General features: G+C 43.6%; 1 protein-coding gene across 1 annotated transcript; it reads left to right on the forward strand.

Annotated features, from left to right (window-relative positions):
• The first annotated feature begins 10,718 nt into the window (after positions 1 to 10,718).
• Positions 10,719 to 13,448, forward strand: tmem229a (transmembrane protein 229A). Its single transcript, XM_027007553.3, has one exon. The coding sequence runs from the start codon at positions 10,902 to 10,904 to the stop codon at positions 11,916 to 11,918; it is 1,017 nt and encodes a 338-aa protein (XP_026863354.1). The 5' UTR covers positions 10,719 to 10,901; the 3' UTR covers positions 11,919 to 13,448.
• Positions 13,449 to 21,163: the final 7,715 nt, after the last annotated feature.

A 21,163-nucleotide genomic window follows, 5' to 3' on the forward strand; every position in this document is an offset into this window, starting at 1 on the left:
TTAATAACACCTATTAACAACACCTATTAATAACACCTATTAACAACACCTATTAATAACACCTATTAACAACACCTATTAATTTCGGCTTCTTAGCTACTGGGTCTCATCCCTTCCTTTCTCTTTCTTTCATTTTTGCATTTTCAGATTTGAATTAATTATTTGCATTTTTGCATATTCAAATCTGAGCCTGTTCTGTGCTGTCTAGGCCCGCTGTAGCGGCACGTCCGCACTTTGACGCCACTTTTCACCATGTCAGCACTGTTGTCTGTGTCTGATCAGGGACGTGCATTTAAATGAACACATGAGAAGACGATCTCAAGAATGTAAACACAGACGTTAATATTTGAGATGGTTTCTGAGCTGGAATTTCAAACTACAGGATGAAGTCTATTACTGACTCCAGAGCCTGCACAACTACACAGGACCACCCAGTCCTATGCAGTCATATCCATCCATGCCGCAGAGCCTCCTGCCCGGGCAAAGATAACTTTATATTTTCCTCCAAAAGTCTTTTTTTAACACGCCACACAGTTCTATATTTGAAGTAGCGTACTGTGTGAAGGTGAGGCCGAAGAGACACACTACCTTTCAAAGATCTTTCACACACTGCAGTGTCAATATCGTGCCCAACCCCTGAACACTGTCTATCCCAGCCAACATCCTCCCCTCCCCCACCCGGGTGTAAAGTGAGACCAGACATCAATGCGAACGCTCACAATCAGCTTCAAAGGGGGGTCGATTGAACTGAAGGAGCAAAGCGTGAACACTGGGAGAGACATTCTTCTCATGTTGTGTATTAAAATGCTATTGTGTCACATCATGCATTTAAAAAACTGTACATTGAAATTATATACATTGTTTCCAGTCTTTTATTAATTAAGTTCAGTAGCCTGTTTCTTCTGATATTATTAACTAGGCATTAATAAGGCACAAGGTGACTCAAGGTCAACAGATTCACACAAATTCAGCTGGAAATACCAAGGACATTGACAAAGCACTGCAGCTGCTTAAATGACATCAGAGCAATGACATCACAGCAATGACATCACAGTCCATTATCTGTCCATCATCTGCCATCAAGTCATAAATATCAGGGCTAAGATTTGTCTTCATTTACAAGTGCCCATTTCAGCTGGAATGACTGTAGCATTAACATAAACGTTCTTCTCTAATTTTAGGTGCAGGTTATTTCAAATATAACAGCCAGGTAAAAACAAAGAACACACTGGTGACATGTTAGTCTCCTTCTCTCCGATCTCAGACAAATATATTTGCCAGTAGTGCAGCGGAAACACAAATGAAGCTGAAGGAATTGCCAGCGTGCAGCTGTGTGTTATCACTCATGCAGGCAAAAATACAAAAATAAGGTCTTTTTTTGCCGTGACCTATCTGTTCATGTGTTTGTGGGCATGGTCATTAGTGTGAGGTGGTGTACAACAGAATGTCCATCGTAGACACGCAGACGCCCAGGAGGATTCCTGCCCCCACCAGAGAGGGTCTCCACATGGATGAGGGAGGAACAGCTGAGCTCTCAACCCTCGTCCCCATCTAAATGAGTTTATGTTACACAAAGAAAAACACAGAGATGGAGCTGTGCCTGAAAATGTGGAACTAAAGCACAACTGTGTACAGCCATCTGCATAGAGCACAGGCTTGTACGCTTACAGGCTACTGCAGTAAGCACAGACATGCACACTTCTGCAAAGAGCACAGAGCACAGACGTGCACGCTCACAGGTGTCTGCAAAGAGCACGGGCATGCATGGTTATAGGCTTCTGCAAAGAGCACAGACGTGCACGCTTACAGGTGTCTGCAAAGAGCACAGACATGCATGTTTATAGGCATCTATAAAACAGCGCAGACATGCACGCTTACATGCTACTGCAGCGATCACAGACATGCACGCTTACAGGCTACTGCAAAGAACACAGACGTGCAGGCTCACAGTCATCTGCAAACAGCCCAGACATGCATGCTTAAATGCGTCTGCAAAGAGCACAGACATGCATGCATAAAGGCTACTGCAGAGAGCACAGGCCTGGAACATGCACTGCTACCATAGCCTTTGTCTCCATGGTGATAACCTTGACCTGGTTCACTGGCCCTTGCAGTGCAACCTCAGCAATATGAATTACAGATGCGAGCATTTGTGAGCATGCTCAGTGCAACTCAGCCGTGCCGCTGCCAGTCATCTCCTCACTTGGGTCACCAGGGGCAAGTTTGTTTATTTTCTTGTTTTCTTTCTCATATATTTTGCAAACCCAGAGTTACTTCAAACAGACAGAGAAGACAAACAGACAGCTGGAGCACCGAAGAATCAGGTCATCAGGAGTGAGGGTGACAGGAGGAAAGAGGGTGGCTGAGAGAAAGGTTTTCAGCATGGCAGTGAGGATTGAGACCGCGGTGTGGGTGAGCTGTCTGTATTATACAGAAGAGCGGACCCCTGGATACAGGTGCTGTGGAGGAGTTCTGTTTCCCCACAGGGATAAACTATTATCTGTCAGGTATGATCTGAAACAATAGATAGATTAGATAGATGCTCTTGGTACAGTAGGTTAAACTCATACATACCTGGTCAGCAGCCAAGACGCATGTTATCAACAATGCAAAAATTTAACAAAACAGTTATACAACAGCAGCGAAAAAAGAAACATATTACCATTCAGTGAATGGTCTCTATGGTCTCTAGGTCTCTATGTGAGGAGAGCACTAGAAGGAGCTTTGGAGCAAACAGGTGTTTGTGAAGTGTTTAGTCTTGGTGGACAGTGACTTGTAGCACCTCCCTGTGCGAGCGAGCTGAACTCACTTTCCAGTGAGTATGTAGAAGGTCAGTGAGGGGATGGAGATTCCTGTGGTTTTGGGGCTCGTTGACAGTTCTGCTGTAGTTTTTCCGTGTTTCACTCTCCTTACTGCTGTACTTTATGACGTTGGATAAACAGAACAGAACAGGAAGTTCATGCGTGGTCTGATTTTTTAGCTGATTAAGTCAGTGAAGATAATGTTGAGTTTTTGTAATGATGTATTCAGTGTTCTTTTGCCACTTCACGTGATTGCTGATGCATGGTGAAAGAGTCCATGATGGTGACATATGAGTATTTGGGGATCCCACATTCATAATGGAAATCAATAATGGCTGCTTGCGAGGTCACTGTTTGTGTGCACCTCACTACAGTACTGGGTTTCACCATCGTTGGAGATGAGGTCTACGGTGGTTGTGTCATCTGCGTATTGCAATAACATGGAGTTATCATAGAGTTGTGCATGGTGGTGTAAAGTGAGAACCCTCAGGAGCAGTTGTGCAGAGGGTAAGAGGGCCTGTTCCACATGAAGCATCTAATACACTGATATATGGCTGGGTCACATATCCAGGAGTATGGCTGGATCACATATCCAGGAGTATGGCTGGATCACATATCCAGGAGTATGGCTGGGTCGCATGTCCAGGAGTATGGCTGGATCACATATCCAGGAGTATGGCTGGATCACATATCCAGGAGTATGGCTGGGTCGCATGTCTGGGAGTATGGCGAAGTGTTTGAGAGGGCTGATGGGGTTGAAGGCGAAGCTAAAATCTTTGAAGACAGTGTGTGTGTAGGTGGTTGGTGGTTCCAAGTTTTGCTATGCTGACTGCATCCTCAGACCGTTTGACCTAGTGGATGTACAGATGTGCCTCCATCAGTGGAGAGCTTATGACCACAGATGTTAGGGCAACTGATCTGAGGTCAGTGATGCAGGTGACCTGATAAATATGGTGTTAAGTACTACTAAGGCCAGTTGAGCTGCAGTTTAACTAAAAATGGCAGGACAGATCCTGTGGCTTTCTTTACAGCTCTCACCTCCTGGATGCAACCTCAATCTCCTGGATCCAGAAGCTTGGCACTGGAGCAGGAGTACGTGGTTGTCTGATGGAACAGGTTTTTCATTCTTTGCATGAAAACTCATTTTCTCTGGGAGTTTAGATGAAGCTGCCGGTCAGCATCTCGAGAGGAACAGGGCAGTTTTGTTTTGTTGTATCCTTCAGACGTTTCCAGACTGATCTGGAGTTGCTGGATGTTCTTCTATTCCCGTTGAATTCCTGTACTTTTCTTATCGCAGCACACAACATATATTCAGCTGCTCTGTACAAATCCATCTCCACTTCTGCACACCCAGTTCTCGTCTCTGTGTAGGAGGTGTAATTCTCTAGACGATCAGGGTTTTTATTATCATAACATGTCACTGGTTTGGTGGAGATATACTTTTCCTCACAGAACTTGAAATATTACGTCACGGTGTCAGCGAGTTCATTACGGAAGTCAAAAGCTGCACTAAACATTTTCCAATCAGTGCAATTGATGCTCCCTCAAAGCCCTTCAGTGGCAGCAATGCACCAGGAACCCACAGATTTGGATGTGTTCTAAAGGGAGTTAAATTTTTATCTGTATTTTTGTATGAGGAGTAACATGACATGGTCAGATATCCACAGTGGCAATGCAAGGTAAGCATCCAGAACTGACATGTAACAGTGATCCAGTGATACAGAACTAAGATGCAGCAGTGATCCAGTGATACAGAACTAAGATGCAGCAGTGATCCAGTGTTACAGAACTGAGATGAAGCAGTATTCCGTTTTCCCTACACGTGAGTTGTTGCTTGTAGTTGGGTTGTTCATGGAACGTGTTTGTGTAGTTGAAATCACCTAACACAATGACAGATGTGTTGAGGTTGAGTTTTCAGCAGATGAGATATGTTGCCAGACTTCACTGATGGCTTTGCTAGCATGAGCCTAATGGTGCAAAGTAAATACCACTAATGCAATTGAAGGAAACTCTCTTTTAGGAGGTCACATGGTTTGCATTTCAAACCGAATTCAAGATTAGGAGAGCAATGGAGGACTCTTGTTACAGCAGTGCAGACTGACCATGAGACGAACCTGCCCAGTGAAATGTGGGCTAGTGTGACTGACCTGACGGCGCTGATGTTATTGAAGCCGGGGGGTTAGTGCCTGATCACAATCAAACCATGTCTCAGTGAAGCAGGATGAGCAATTGCTGCAGAATTTCTGTACTCTCTGACCTGACGGTTTGTGGTAAAAGCAGGACCTCGTCCATTTCATTTTTGAGGGATTGGATGATGTATAAGATCAGTGCTGGTAGTGGTAGCTGACAGGGTTGTGTCCCCAGACCTCTGCCTCCCTGTGCTGGGTGTATCTCCCCTGGGTGACGACCTAGTTTAACTCCAGTATATCCCCTGGAATGTTGGCAGAGAGCCCCACATCAGCAAGCATAGTCCTCCATAGTCCCCCATTGTTCTCCATAGTCCCCCATAGTCCTGTATAGTCCTCCATAGTCCCGTATAGTCCTCCATAGTCCTCCATAGTCCTGCTGGTGTTGAGCTGTCCCTCATGGTTGTATTTCCGGAGTCATGATGTGTTCCTAATACACATTTCAGTCAAACACGCAAAACTGCTACCAGGGCAAAGGTCACGCAGGCCCATGTGATCTGCATTTTAAGAGATGCATATTGTGAATTACACTCTTCAGGGATACAATGAGGTCCAGGAGGTCATTAACAGTTGCAGGTTGATAGCTGATAGCAGGTTGATAGTCTATAGCTGGACGTGGAAAGACCCTGGATCAGAGAGAATGGAGGGGGGAGTCTTATAAAGGGCAGACATCTGCAGGGACACTTAAATGAACACACTGCTCATTTGTCATGCTATAAACACAGAAACACTCCCCTCACACACACACACACACACACACACACACAGACTCCCATGCCCCAACACACACACACACACACAGACTCCCATGCCCACACACACACACACAGACACCCCTCACACACACACATGCCCACACACATACCCCCCCCACACACACACACACACACATGCCCAAACACACACACACACACACACACACACAAACACATGTTCAGATCTCCCTGGGCAGATGAGGCCAGATGAATCAGAGGGTTTGGAAAACCAATAAGACCAGCAAATTGGAGGAAATGGGCTTTTAAATTACATTACATCGCACTTCATTAAAATCTACGTCACTGACGGGGGGGCTCCTTCATGAAGTCCACGCCCTGAAGTGTATCAGGTGTCAGTCATCCACCACACAGTCATAGATTTTTGGGAATTTGGTCCCAATGTATAGAATCCCTTGGAAATCCAATTACAGCTCAAAATGGATAGATTTTCAAGTGCATCCACCTTTCTGAAATCCACCTTTAATGTAAAAATAAATCGCTTTTTATTGGTTCACCTATTTTGAGATCGGATGTTGTTCAATTAAAATTCCTTAATGACGAGGTGGATGAAACACTAATTACTTCCTATCAGACATATTTTGTTCTGTGCATCTTGGGATGCCGTTCTGAGTCGTGTAATATTAAATCTGAAGATACTCTACTTCCATCTAGTGGTTCAAATAAGCAATGACACTGGTGAATCTAACAGCCATTAATTAAATGTGGTTATTATAGTGTTGATCACTTACTTATACCACTTGGTTAGGATAATCGCCAGCAGTAATACTGCCTGATAACCATAATCATAAATTATATTCATGAATAATGCATGATGAATACTAAGGTAAGAATTAGAAGGTATTGGTTAGATTTAGGTTAAATTTACTTTTACATTCTTGTCAAGAACAACTTACAAACGTGCATTGCGCCGGCGCGTGCAGTGGGGGTGCACTGTTGACTGTTGATTTTGACCACGCCCCCTTGTTGTTTCACACCTGCACCTTATTCTGTGCTTCATTCATGTTCGTGTGTGTGTGTGTGTGTGTGTGTGTGTGTGTGTGTGTGTGTGTGTGTGTGTGTGTGTGTGTGTGTGTGTGTGTGCGTGCGTGTGTGCGTGCGCGCGGTGCCTTGTCGGTCGTTATTGATGCTCACGTCCGATGTTTCTCGTGTTCACGCGACTTGTTGCGTGTGCGCGTGCCATTTTGTTTTTCGTTTGTATCGTGTGTGATGAATGTCGCGAGAGGTCTGCGTGTACTGCTCTTTTCCTTGGGCCGTCACGCGTGTTTCTGTGGAAGGCGTTCTTAGGCTAAGAGTTAAAACTAGAACCCTGTACGAGAAAACACACAAGGAAATTCACGCAACTAACACGTCTAGTTATGTATGTAAATTAGTAAACACCGGATTAGATATTAATCAGATGCCTTCATTATTTGGGTTTATTCTGGGGCAATAAACTCCCAAAACAGGTTACTTTAAAATAGCTGGCAATTCCAGATGATGTTTTCAATTTTGGTATATTGGTAATGTAAAGGATTACACGGTCTCATTCACCTTTGAATTAAAGCCCATCACTACCTCATAATCCATGATAGGCAGAACAGTGCACAATATACATTCACCAGCCACTGTATTACAAACAGTTTTGCTACATCTTCAGACTGTGCTGTCTTATATATCCCACCTGTGTCCCTGCACACTTACACATCCTAGAGCCACTGATCAGTGAAACATCTGTGCTGACCACAGAAGTGGCTGTCGGCTCACAACTAACATAAATGCTCCAGATAACAGTGACACATGGAACAACTACAGATTACAGTGACCCATGTAACAACTCCAGCTAATAGTGACACATGTAACAGCTCCAGATAGCACTGACACATGTAACAGCTCCAGCTAATAGTGACACATGTAACAGCTCCAGATAGCAATGACACATGTAACAGCTCCAGCTAATAGTGACACATGTAACAGCTCCAGATAGCACTGACACATGTAACAGCTCCAGATAGCACTGACACATGTAACAGCTCCAGCTAATAGTGACACATGTAACAGCTCCAGATAGCACTGACACATGTAACAGCTCCAGATAGCAATGACACATGTAACAGCTCCAGCTAATAGTGACACATGTAACAGCTCCAGATAGCAATGACACATGTAACAGCTCCAGCTAATAGTGACACATGTAACAGCTCCAGATAGCAATGACACATGTAACAGCTTCAGCATCTCTGCTATGTATAATATACTTGTACCAGTCCAACACCCTCTGCCATGCCACTACCACGTCAGAGTTATTGCTGTATGGTAAATTATCTTGACCTAAATAATAGATCGGCAGTCAGTCTAATGGGCTGGTGATATACACATGGGCTTCAGTCTGTAACAGTGCACTTACAAATTACACCAACGGTTTATGACATGTCTGCTAATATAGCGGCCAGTGAGAGTAACATGTTCTCTACTAAATAAACGTCCCTCTTGCAGGTGCCCATCATGATGTATTTCACTGTTGTTTTATCTTCTACTGTGATTTTCTTTTGAGATCAGCAAATTTATCTCCACTTTAGTACACTTGTGCAACACATTCAGTTTTGTATGCCTTAGATGTCCGCACCTAAAATGATGGTGAAAACAAAGTGCATCTCTCCTAACTAGAACGAGCTCCATAATTTCTATCAATCTGGCTACAAACCAGCACACTCTACAGAAACAGCCCTCATAGCAGTGATGGAGAAACTTCATGCTGCTAAAGCTGACAAACTGTCACTTGTCTTGATTCTTCTGGACCTTTGACATGGTAAACCACAACACCAGGCTTCAACTCTCATGGAAGACAAGCATGGAGACTATTCTTTGTCCTGCTCCCAGATGGTGGAACAAACGTCCACTGGCTGTTCAGACAGCCGAGTCCCTTGCAGTCTTCAAACACAGACTGAAGCCCCATCTGTTTGTGAAGTATTTAAATGACCACTGATCCTGCACCTATGCTGAGTAACTGAATCTCTAGTACTTATTCTAGGGTTGTAATGAACACCAGGAACCACGCTCATCCCCATGCTGCCACGCCTACCTCTTCTCACTGACATCTCTGACCTGGTTCACCGGAGTACTAATCATACACCTGATATCTAGTCTTCTCATTACTGCCCCCATATTTAAGCCTCCCTCCCTCACACTCTCTTTGTGAAGTATTGCCATTCCCAAGTTGTATACCAAGCATTCCAGATACATGTGTGTCTTCCTGGTTTCAGAAGTTTCAGAATCCTGCCTGTGTTTCAGACCTCATCTCCTGCCTGACCCCTGCCTGACCCCTGACCCCTGGACGCCTCCTGGACTCTGCCCCCCCTTATCGACCTTGGACCAACCTGATCATGAGTACCTGCCTGACTCCTCGACCCTGCCCTGTTTCTCCAATAAAACCTCTTGCATTTGGATCTTCTCCCTTGTATGTGTTCATTCATTACAAGGGTATTGTTTATTACACTACAATATTTAGATTTATATTGTTGTCTGTTATAGAGCTTATATGTATTTGGTACTTCTAGGCATCAACAGTGATCCCTGTATTTCCACAGTATTCTAGCTCATCGGTATCTTGGACTCTAACCTACTGTACCGTACTAGGGTGTATTCTATGAGGAAATGACAAAGCACTGTTGCAAGTCACTCTGGATAAGAGTGTCTGCTAAATGCCGTAACTGTAAATGCGAACAGGCTGCTGTAATCAGCATGACGACATTTTATCGCTTTGCTTTATGTACACCGAAACATCTGCTCAAGCCTTTAGACCAGAGCAGCAGTCCCACAGACCCACAAGTGAGAGCGTCATCACGTGAGCAGGTCGTCTTCTCCTTTATCAGGCATAGTTGGACGGGAATTTAACACTGTTTTGCAATGTCGCTGGGAGCAGAGGAAGTGCTTTATGTTTCCTCACCGTGTATCACGCTCTCCGTAGACATAACACTGGTCCGATTTTAGACGCTGCTGTCTGTTCGTGCTCAACTCCAGTAGAATTGTCTGTTTTCCATGCATGCAAACGGAAACTTCCCCTGCAAGATACCTGCTGGAGAGCACTGGAGCAGGGAGATAACGCCCCTGAGATATTTCTGTCTTGTGCAGTGTTGTGATAATGAAGAAGGAACAGACCTGGCCTGTGTGCAGCAGAGACGAGTGTTTGGTAGGTTCATTAAAACAGGAGAGTTAGAAGCTGCACTTTGTGCCACAGGGCTTGGAGATCTACACTGTTGTTACGTGATTGATTAGTAATGATTGATAATGATTAAAATGTCCCACTGGTGACAAATGAATGTAAACAATGGTCCTTTTCTTTCTAAATTACTTGCAGAAGCGAAATCAGTTGGTAGTGGTGTCTTCGTGAATACTGACAAGTGATCGCATTGGTTGTGCAGACAGCGTATAAGGAAAAGCTTGTGTCTAAATACCACCTGTCTAAATACCACCGGTCTAAATACCTCCTAGGATTGATGGGGCCTCCAGAGAGAGGCATTACTGCCCTTTATCCACCAGCTCTCCAGACCTGCAAAGCCGTTACCATGGCAATAACAGCGCCTTGATAACGTAATATGAATTTTAAGTTATCTTTACTGACGTTACTGAAACGTGTTCAGGGGAACATGTACCTGTAGGTGAAGATAGAACAGTCTCACAGTCTCTCACTTTGTAATTTTCTGATTTGTTCACTATATGTATTTCACTCGTTTTGGAGAAAATAACCTACTGGACTATGGGTTGCAATGCTTAAACATCTATTTTTAATCGACTTGACTAAGTTGTGAAACAGCCTGTCGTACAAAGGTCAGAAACTCGCTTCAAGAGAAACGGAAAACACATGCTGATACGACATGCGTGTTCACACTGATCTAACATCTTTCCCCTCCTTTCTCACAAACGTTAGCAAGGCTCGTGGCTTTGTGGACGCATGCGTGCAGTTGCAGCATGCATTCATATGTTATGGGTCTTAGAAACAACACTGTTTCCATCTCCCGTTTGCGCGTGGAGCTCGGCTCGCTGAGCGCGTGGAGCGTCACCTGCCGGATGTTCTTCTTTCCTGCGTGCGAACTGGCACTAACCCAGGAAAGGCAGAAAGCAGTCCGGACAAAGAGACGTCGACATCGGAGGAGAATGTCACGATGAGCCGGAGGAGAGACTGTCAGCGAATACGAGCAGCGGAGAGCGTGAAACCTCAGAGGAAGATTCGTCCGCCGGGCTCGGTCACCTCCTCGAGACACGGCGGCGAGCACGGTGCATTACCACGGTGGATGCGCTTGTATTTCTACGGGATGCACGGACTTACGCTGGACATCGTTCTGTCATCGGCGCACAGATTTGTGTATGATAATGACTTAAAACTGCTGGGACTCTCGTCCCCGTATCTCTGCGTTGTACATTCCATTACTCATTTTGTCCTGGAGAAAATCTATTTGCAAAAGAAATCTTTTCAAGGACGTCCTGTCGTTTTTCACTGCATTTTCTACCCGTCCTTATACATTGGCTTGCAGATTCTGGTTGGAAATGTTGTTACGCTGACAGATAAGAGAATCGTGTCGGTAACACAACTTGCGCTTCACTATATCCTGGCGCTGTACTTCACAAACGTGTTTCACAAAGGTTTCCTGCGCCTTCGCTATCACGACGGCTCTGGCGAGCAGAGTGGCTGGAACCGACTGCCCGGCGGCCTGAGATTCGTGTTTTTTGGAATGCACGGTTTTTTGGACGAGGTCGTTTTCACGTCTGTGTTCAACCTGCTGGAGAACCGTGACCGCGCACTGAGCGGGCACACTTCCATCTGGTCCTTCCTCATGTACGGGAGCTGCAGCTTTGTGGTTGACAGGCTCTATCTCCATCTGCACTTCACACGCGGATGGGGCAGGTGGCGCAGGATGCCCCTCTACATCTGCCTTATCTACACCTGGGAGTTCTGCTGGGGGGCCGTACTGCGCCACTACGGTGCGTGCTCCTGGGACTACTCACACTATCCTCTCAACTTCATGGGGCTTGTGACCCTGCTTTACCTGCCCGGGTGGTTTTGTCTGAGCCTATATCAAGACGTGCTGTCCGACGTCCTTTTACGTGTCGTATATACCGAGGATGTCGATATGTTTGGCTTTGGTGTGAATGGTCGATCGATGTCAAAGAAAAAACATTAAGCAACATTCAGGGGTAAAATACTAATACTATATGTATGGTGCTATAATAGCAGTTTGTCCACGCGGTTTCCTCTCAGAAACGAGAACTTACTCTTGCAGGAAAGACCACAAGAATGTCGTATGCATGCATGCAAGCTCGTAGAAACACAGCTGAACGCGCGCACTGCAGGACCCAAATGGAAGACCCGCTGCCTCTCGATGTGCGACGATGTGTGGAAAACATGAACTTCACCAAAAGAGACAGTGTGGAGGTGTGTGGTAAACCGGGAGGCTACTTCTGAGAAGCAGTGAGAGTGCAGGTGTAACTCTCAGTGGCCGCAGTGGCGGCGTTTACGGGGCTTCCTCGTGGCTTGGATCCTCAGCCTAGTCAGAACAATTCAGGAAGTTACATTTCTCTGTGAACGATCACAATATCATCTGAAAAACGAGTCCAAAACGAACTTTTTAACGAATTCATCTGATCTATAACATGCGATTGTCTCCAGATAATCATATCAGTGTATATATATATATACACGTTAACACACACACTCTCACACACACACACACACACACACACACACACACACACACAGTAGCAATTCTAAAGTGTGTTGGGGCCCACTTAGGGAATTCAGGTTGCATATTGTCATTGCAAACTTTGCACACTGACACTGCTGTTCTTTAAAGTGTGTCATCTCTCAGAGTACCCCCACTAACCTGGGGCCCCTAGTAATTGCCTGGTGGCAAGTGGCACCTCTGCGCACACACACACACACACACACGCACACAAACACATACATGCACACACACATGCGCACACACACATACACACACCAGTAATATATCTCCTCAGTGAAATTAGCGTAGCTGTGTGAGCAGCTTTTAAACTAAGGTTTTATTATGAATCATCAGTAATGTAGTAGCGAGACCTCAAACTACTGCGGTTTGTAAGCTGTATTTTGGATACAGTTGACAGACACCAACATTGATCAGCTTTAAATGTTCTCAATAGTTTGTACATTTGTAGTTGAACGCATGTGAGAGTTTCTCCAGAATTCTGTGTGTACTGACTGTATGTTTGAAGATTACGCATTTTGCATGACAAAACAATCATAAACTGACTTGTTCCTTTTACACTGAGCACTTGTAGCACAAATTACTGTTGTTAAAAACTTTTACAAAAAAAATGTTAAATGGACTGAATGAACATTTTTTGCAAAGAAATCCTGTTAAAGCTGTAAACTGACATCAGCCGAGTGCCTTGTTTTTATAATCTCGGGCAGCTGGACTACAGGAGTCCAGTAATCGTATGTACCAGTGGTGTGGCTGTTCAGTAGTGCAGTTGTTCAGTGGTGAGGCGTCAGCCCTGAAGCATTCTGAAAATGCCACAGCACTCGTCCGATGTTTATGGCCTAGCGCCAGCGTGTGAAACACGCTGAGATCCAGGCTTCTGTTTCCAGAGCATGTGATGAGCACGGTGTTGAATGCTTGTTCTTTGAGCAAATAAAGTTGATTTCTACTATGAATTTAATAAAGGACCACCATGTTAATGTAGTTCACAGAGTTGGATACGAACACATTTATTTACATGTTTGTGGATTTCTGTTTGTACCTCCTTCCACTGTTAGCAGCAGTGTAAATGTCGGCTCATGCATGAAACAACAGAGATGTCAAATAACACGTGTGATGAGTTTGACAGACTGGTGATAATGAAAACAGCAGGAATTTCAAATTAGTCATACTGTAGAATGCCTTAAATTTCAAGGCATGTGATTTTAGCTAAAGTCCTCCAGTCAATGATGCTTAAAGCAAGTGCTTCACCAGTCACGTTCACTCTCATTTTAAAGAAGTTCAGTCACTCCATTGACACACAGTTGTGCAATTCATTTCAGTGAAGTTCAGTCAGTCACTGTATTAATGAAGTTCAGTCACTTTATTCATAAAGTTCAGTTACTGCATTAATGAAGTTCAGTCAGTCACTGTATTCATGAAGTTCATACAGCCACTGTATTAATGAAGTGCAGTCACTGTATTAATGAAGTTCAGTCATTATTAATGAAGTTCGTACAGTCACTGTATTGAAGTTTAGACACTGTATTCATGAAATTCATACAGTCACTGTATTCATGAAGTTCAGTCACTGTATTAATGAAGTTCAGTCATTATTAATGAAGTTTGTACAGTCACTGTATTGAAGTTTAGACACTGTATTCATGAAATTCATACAGTCACTGTATTCATGAAGTTCAGTCACTGTATTAATGAAGTTCAGTCACTGTATTAATGAAGTTCTTGCAGTCACTGTATTAATGAAGTTCAGTCACTGTATTAATGAAGTTCATACAGTCACTGTATTAATGAAGTTCAGTCACTATTACTGAAGTTCAGTCAGTCACTGTATTAATGAAGTTCAGTCACTGTATTAATGAAGTTCATACAGTCACTGTATTAATGAAGTTCAGTCACTATTAATGAAGTTCAGTCACTGTATTAATGAAGTTCAGTTACTGTATTAATGAAGTTCAGTTACTGTATTAATGAAGTTCAGTCAGTCACTGTATTAATAAAGCTCAGACAGTCACTGTATTAATGAAGTTCAGTCACTGTATTTATTTTTTGTATGTTCAATCGGTCCATTATCAAGGTGCAGTGGATTTTTCACTTGTTTCTGCCTTTTTTATTCATCTTACAGTTGATTCATAAAGGCTCTGTATGAATTTGACTAATAATAATAACATTGATAATAATAATACTGTCATACCAGTGTTATTAAACACAACTACTCATCACTTAGTCCTAGTTATCACTGTCATTACTAAACACAATTACTTTTGTTGACGTGTCTCTCAGTTTAAATATAACACAAAGTCTACAAAGATGATCTCTGTTGTGCAGTAGCGTGAGGTGTCAGAATGATGATGAGAGAGAGAGTCATTGACCATGTCATTCACACTGCTAAATTTACCCTGTGAGAGATTATGGATGTATGAAAGTTGTCATGGAGACAGTGGAGCGATGTTCTTCTCTCTGGTGTGTGTTACTGCAGGGCCTTGTCCAGGTTCTGTATCAGACACCAGGAAAACAAGGCTGCATCTGTGACTTGGATGTACTGGTCATCCGGCCGCCAGGTCAGATGAGCTCTGAAATGGGACTCCAACATGAGGTACTAGGTCATTAATTAAATAAAGCAAAATGAGAAAATAAGGCCATTGTTTTACTGGAAAAACATAATTGCTTTGTAAGGTACGTTTTCTTTCAACATCGGAAGGAGTCACACTCAAAATGAACAGAAACAATTACAAGTTTGTCATAAGGACGGTTCCTCTGTGAAATGGGGAGGAGTTTAACAGAGGAGGAGGAGCATAACAAAGAAGGTGGAGCTTAACCGAGCTTTGACCTTGCATCTCCCCTACCGTCTCTCTTATCTTACCACATTTCACTTCAGGCTCTTTTCAGATGGTGACGTCTGTCCTTAAATCATAAATGACTGTTACTGGTGTGAGGAGCATCGGTTACACACCCCTGTCATAAAGTCACATAAACAAGCAGCATTTACATTAACCATCAAATGCCAGTAGAAATGTCACACACACACACAGAGAATCAAAAATGGCTACAAAATTTTGTCTCAGAATTACATGCATGAAGAGTTATAGTACTGTGGTGTTTAGAGTTCACTACGCTGCTGCAGAGTTTAGGGTTCACTACACTACTGTGTTGTATGGGTTTATCCTGCTGTCAAAGTGGGTGGAGACATCTTCATACATGGACTTTGTGTGAGTGTGTGTGTGTGTGTGTGTGTGTGTGTGTGTGTGTACGTGTGTGTATGCCTCCATGGTTGTTTAGTGTATGTGTAGTGTGTAGTGCATATGTGTACTGATATTTGTGCATAAGTGAGAGTCAGACAGTCAGAGATGCAAATCAAGGTGAGTTATTTACATATGGTAATGTTTTTTTACATATAGTAATTTTACATTCAAGACAACTGACCCTGCAGAACATGTTTTCAGTAGTTTTTTTCTCATGCTTTATCATCTGTGCTCTCTGACCACACCTATGCTCTGTGACTGGGTGTTAGTGTGGAAAACTCATCTATTCACTGAGTCAATAAGCACTTATACACTGATGAATTTTAAAAAGTCAAAACATTTGACATTTTTTGGTGTTTTCTTGCCACGCTGGCCAGGGCTTTAGTCTGTCTGTGGTCACAGTAAGTTGTGTATCTGTCACTCTAGACAATGATAATGACTTCATAATAATAGCACAAGCCCTTCAAACCTCTGTGGTGCTAGGGTTGGCAGAAGGGTTAGTTATTTATGCACTTATTAAGGATTCATTTTCATATCCATTGGGCTCTTGGGAAGCAATAAAGGTGTGTAGCAGAAGAGGAAAGTGTGTGTTAACACTACAGAAAGTTGAAGCGTGGGCTGGTGAGAGGTCAAGACCTCTGCTGAGGAGATCAGAGGTCTTGAGGAAGATGAGGAAGAAGAAGGGGTACGTGCTAGCCTTCTTTAGGAATCCTTTCAATTATGTGAAGACCTTATTTAGGAAGGAGACATCTGGCATCTTAAAAGTTGGCAAAAAGGATTTAGAAGAATATTTTGTGGGTGTTCATACAGATAAGGACACAGAGATGGAGTTGCCACTAGAGACTCCACCAGTGGGTGTCGTAGATTGTCAGATGGATGTCAGCCCACCAGGGTGGAGTTAGGTAAGGAATGTGGTGTACAGGGGCAGCTTCTGCACCAGGGCTTAATGGAGTGATGTATCATTTAAAAACGTACCTGAGGTTTTGAAGTTTTTTTGGAAAGATGGTGGTTGTAATCTGGAAGAAAAGGATTATTCCTTAAGAAAGGGATTATTCCTAAAGAGAAAAGCAAGGGGTGCAGAACAGGTTCGGCCCGTATGTCGTCTTAATGCAGAGGGGAAGAGCTTTTTTCTTTTTTAGCGCAGCATACTTCAAAGCGTGTAGACTAGCTGAGAGGTCAGTAGAACAGGCATCAGGTTCACACAGCAAAGAAAGAGGGTCGCTACCTACGCATGGGTTTCTTAGATTTAGCTAACCAATAACCTCTTCTGGGAAGCATCTGGAGTCTTCCAGGTACCAGCTAAGATTAGTAGGCTGATTGAAGCTTATTTTCAGGACGTTCAGCTCTGGAATAACAGTTTGTTACGTGCTGGCAGAGACTGGCAGTGGCTATAATGGTGATGATGGAGGTAATGACTAAGGCCTGGACATGGGTTGTAGGTCAGGAGAGACTACAGGTTGGTCTCCAGCATGACGACATAACGATACAACTATGGTGGCCCGGCGGTTGTTAGGGAAGATAAATGATCATCTTGGGTATGCAGGAATGAAGGATAAACCTCGCAGGTTAGGACATCTGTCCACCGTTAAAGGAAAACTTGAGCAGAAAAATTCAGAATGGAAGCCAAAGTGATTCTGTTCATACTGGAGAAGCCAGCTAGTGTTTAGTACAGTGGTGCAGTGCAGCATTAAATGATTAATAGTATTTATCCAGGACCAGGAAAACTGAAATCTCCAATTTGGTTTACTACCTCATAGATGGACATTAGACATTGGTGGTGTATGAGGCCCTGTTACAGACGTACAGAGGCTGGAGAGGATTGTACATGTATAAGGACGTGATTGTGCTGCCGCTGTGTTTGAATAGTACAGCGTGATACAGGAGGGGACTGCTGCACTTACCGCTGACAAGCTTAGTTGAGGAATTTAAATCTGCTAAGGTGAGACACCAGATGATTTTATTAGGACCAAAGGATGTGGTGATAAAACAGTGACAAAATCAGGGAGGACAGGAAGTCCCGAACGGCCATGCAGGCACAGCATCGGACAGGTGCAATGTGGGTAGTCAGGTCTGGGGGTCAGGTGATTCTTGAAAACCATGTAATAAAACCACGCTGCCAGAGAAAGAGTGAATGATGGTGAGATTTATCTGTGAGCAGGACCCTCATGTGCCTCGTGCAGCAGTAGCATCGCGAGACAAGCTGTGCAGGTCGCATCGTGTTTTTACTCAGAGTAACTGACATTGTCCTTCCAACTCCACAAAACCCTGGATTGAAATTATGTGCATATCTTGATTTTATCTCACGCTGTTGTTGCTAATGTGTGTGTGTGTGTGTGTGTGTGTGTGTATGTGTATACAGTGGTGTGAAAAAGTGATTGCTCCCTTCCTGATCTTTTTTTTTGCATGTTTGTCACACTTAATGTTTCAGATCATCAAACAAATTTAAATATTAGACAAAGATAACACAAGTAAACACAAAATGCAGTTTTTAAATGAAGGTTTTTATTATTAAGGGAAAAAAATCCAAACCTACATGGCCCTGTGTGAAAAACTGATTGCCCCCCAAACTAATAACTTGTTGGGCCACCCTTAGCAGCAACAACTGCAATCAAGCGTTTGCGATAACTGGCAATGAGTCTTTTACAGCACTGTAGAGGAATTTTGGCACACTCATCTTTACAGAATTGTTGTAATTTGGCCACATTGGAGGGTTTACGAGCATGAACCGCCTTTTTTAAGGTCACGCCACAGCATCTCAGTCGGATTCAGGTCAGAACTTTGACTAGGCCACTCCAAAGTCTTCATTTTGTTTTTCTTAAGCCATTCAGAGGTGGACTTGCTGGTGTGTTTTGGTTCATTGTCCTGCTGCAGAACCCAAGAGCGCTTCAGCTTGAGGTCACGAACAGATAGCCGGACATTCTCCTTCAGGATTTTTTGGTAGACAGCAGAATTCATAGTTCCATTTACCTCAGCAAGTCTTCCAGGTCCTGAAGTAGCAAAATGTCATTGCCAGTTATCGCAAACGCTTGATTGCAGTTGTTGCTGCTAAGGGTGGCCCAACAAGTTATTAGTTTGGGGGGCAATCAGTTTTTCACACAGGGCCATGTAGGTTTGGATTTTTTTCCCTTAATAATAAAAACCTTCATTTAAAAACTGCATTTTGTGTTTACTTGTGTTATCTTTGTCTAATATTTAAATTTGTTTGATGATCTGAAACATTAAGTGTGACAAACATGCAAAAAAAAAGATATCAGGAAGGGAGCAATCACTTTTTCACACCACTGTGTGTGTGTGTGTGTGTGTGTGTGTGTGTGTGTGTGTGTGTGTGTGTGTGTGTGTGTGTGTATATAATCAGTAAAGACTTTATTGAAAGACATGAAGGTTCTTGTTCCTTGCCAAAAAACCGAGAACACATCATTTAATACCACACTACGCCACGAGAGGGTGCCATTGTCTTTTGCTTTTTTTCTTTTCTTTTCTTTTTTGCTTTTTTTTTTTTGCTTTTTTTTTTGGCAAATGGAACGGTGTAAATGTAAAATGGCTTTTTTGCGCCATCGGTGTTCACTGAGGATGTGACGTAGTTTACACCATGCTCCATATCCTCATTTAGATGTATGTATGTACTCAAAATTAACTACAGCTACACTACTAACTACACTCCACTGACTTTGTGTAGTCCTTTCCAAATGCATTAAAACAGTGGATTAAAAAATAACCACGTTCCAGTTTTTTAGTGTTATCTTACAGACACCTCTGAGGTTTGTAGAGTCATTATGTTGACATGTGTATCACCTCCTGAGCTGAGTCCAGAGACTCCACATGACTCAGAACTGCACAATCTTGGGGGGGGGGGGGGGGGGGTGCAGTGTGATCATTTTACTGCGTGTGCAAGCTTTCTCTGGGTCAGTAATGCTGACACACTCCCTGTGGTAAAGAGCAGGACAGGTAGCTTGGAGTGTCCCGCTTCTGAATGTGAGGATGTGGGTCTGATGTTTTTATAGGTGCTGGTCACATTCAGCACCTCAGAGCTGACGCGGTGGATAATTCCCTCTCTGGACAAGAGCCTTGTGGGTTCATGCTGAGGTTTAGTTAAGTTGAGTGAGTAATAGCGGGGGTTGCATCTCACCTTTCATCAGCACTTTAAGTAGAAGAGAGTAAAAGTTGAGAGCAGCAGAGACAGAGAGACACAGAGACACTGGGACACAAACACAGAGACACAGAGACACAGGGACAGAGACACAGAGACACGGGGACACAGACACAGAGACACAGGGACACAGGGACAGAGACACAGGGACACAGAGACACAGAGACACGGGGACACAGGGACAGAGGCACAGGGACACAGAGACACAGAGACACGGGGACACAGGGACAGAGGCACAGGGACACAGAGACACAGAGACACGGGGACACAGGGACAGAGACACAGAGACACGGGGACACGGGGACACAGACGCAGAGACACAGGGACACAGAGACACGGAGACACGGGGACACGGGGACACAGACACAGAGACACAGGGACACAGGGACAGAGACACAGGGACACAGAGACACAGAGACACGGGGACACGGGGACACAGACACAGAGACACGGGGACACAGAGACAGAGAGACACAGAGACACGGGGACACAAGGACACGCAACATTCTATGGACAGATGAGAGCACGTTTGTTCTTATTGGGTCTAAAGGCCATAGACAGTTTGTGAGACGACCCATAAACACTGAATTCAAGCCACAGTACACTGTGAAGACTGTAAAACATGGAGCTGCAAGCATAATGGTTTGGGGATGTTTCTCATACTTTGGAGTCAGACCCATTTAGCGCATACCAGGCACCAAAGACCAGTTTGAATATATCAAAATACTGGAAGAGGTCATGTTGCTTTATGCTGAAGAAGAAATGCCCTTGAAATGGATGTTTCAGCAGGACAACGACCCCAACACACCAGCAAGCAGGCAACATCCTGGTTCCAGACCAACAAGATTGATGTTATGAAGTGGCCAGCCCAATCCCCAGACCTCAAGCCAATTGAGAATTTGTGGAGTGACATCAAAAATGCTGTTTTTGATGCAAAACCCAAGAATGCAGAAGAACTGTGGAATGTAGTCCAGTCATCTTGGGCTGGAATATCTGTTCGCAGGTGTTGGATGTTGGTTGACTCCATGCCACACAGATGTAAAGCAGTTATCAGAAATAAAGGTTATACAACTAAATATTAGTTCGGTGATCAACAGAAAAGCTAAATCTTTAAACAACTTTCATCTTATACTGTAAATATTCGAGTTTGTGAATTAAAATGAAGACACTGCTGTTATGTTGAACAACCCATTATTCCTTTTTCTTCATTTTCAGTTTAAAAATTAATATTTTGTTCATGTTTCCATTTGGAATTGAATGTGCAGTGCCCCCAGTGCCTTTGTGTATATGGAAATAAATGCTATTAT

Source organism: Electrophorus electricus, chromosome 11 (genome assembly GCF_041902795.1).
Source record: "Electrophorus electricus isolate QZ-2024a chromosome 11, ASM4190279v1, whole genome shotgun sequence".
NCBI classification, from domain to species: Eukaryota; Metazoa; Chordata; class Actinopteri; order Gymnotiformes; family Gymnotidae; genus Electrophorus; species Electrophorus electricus.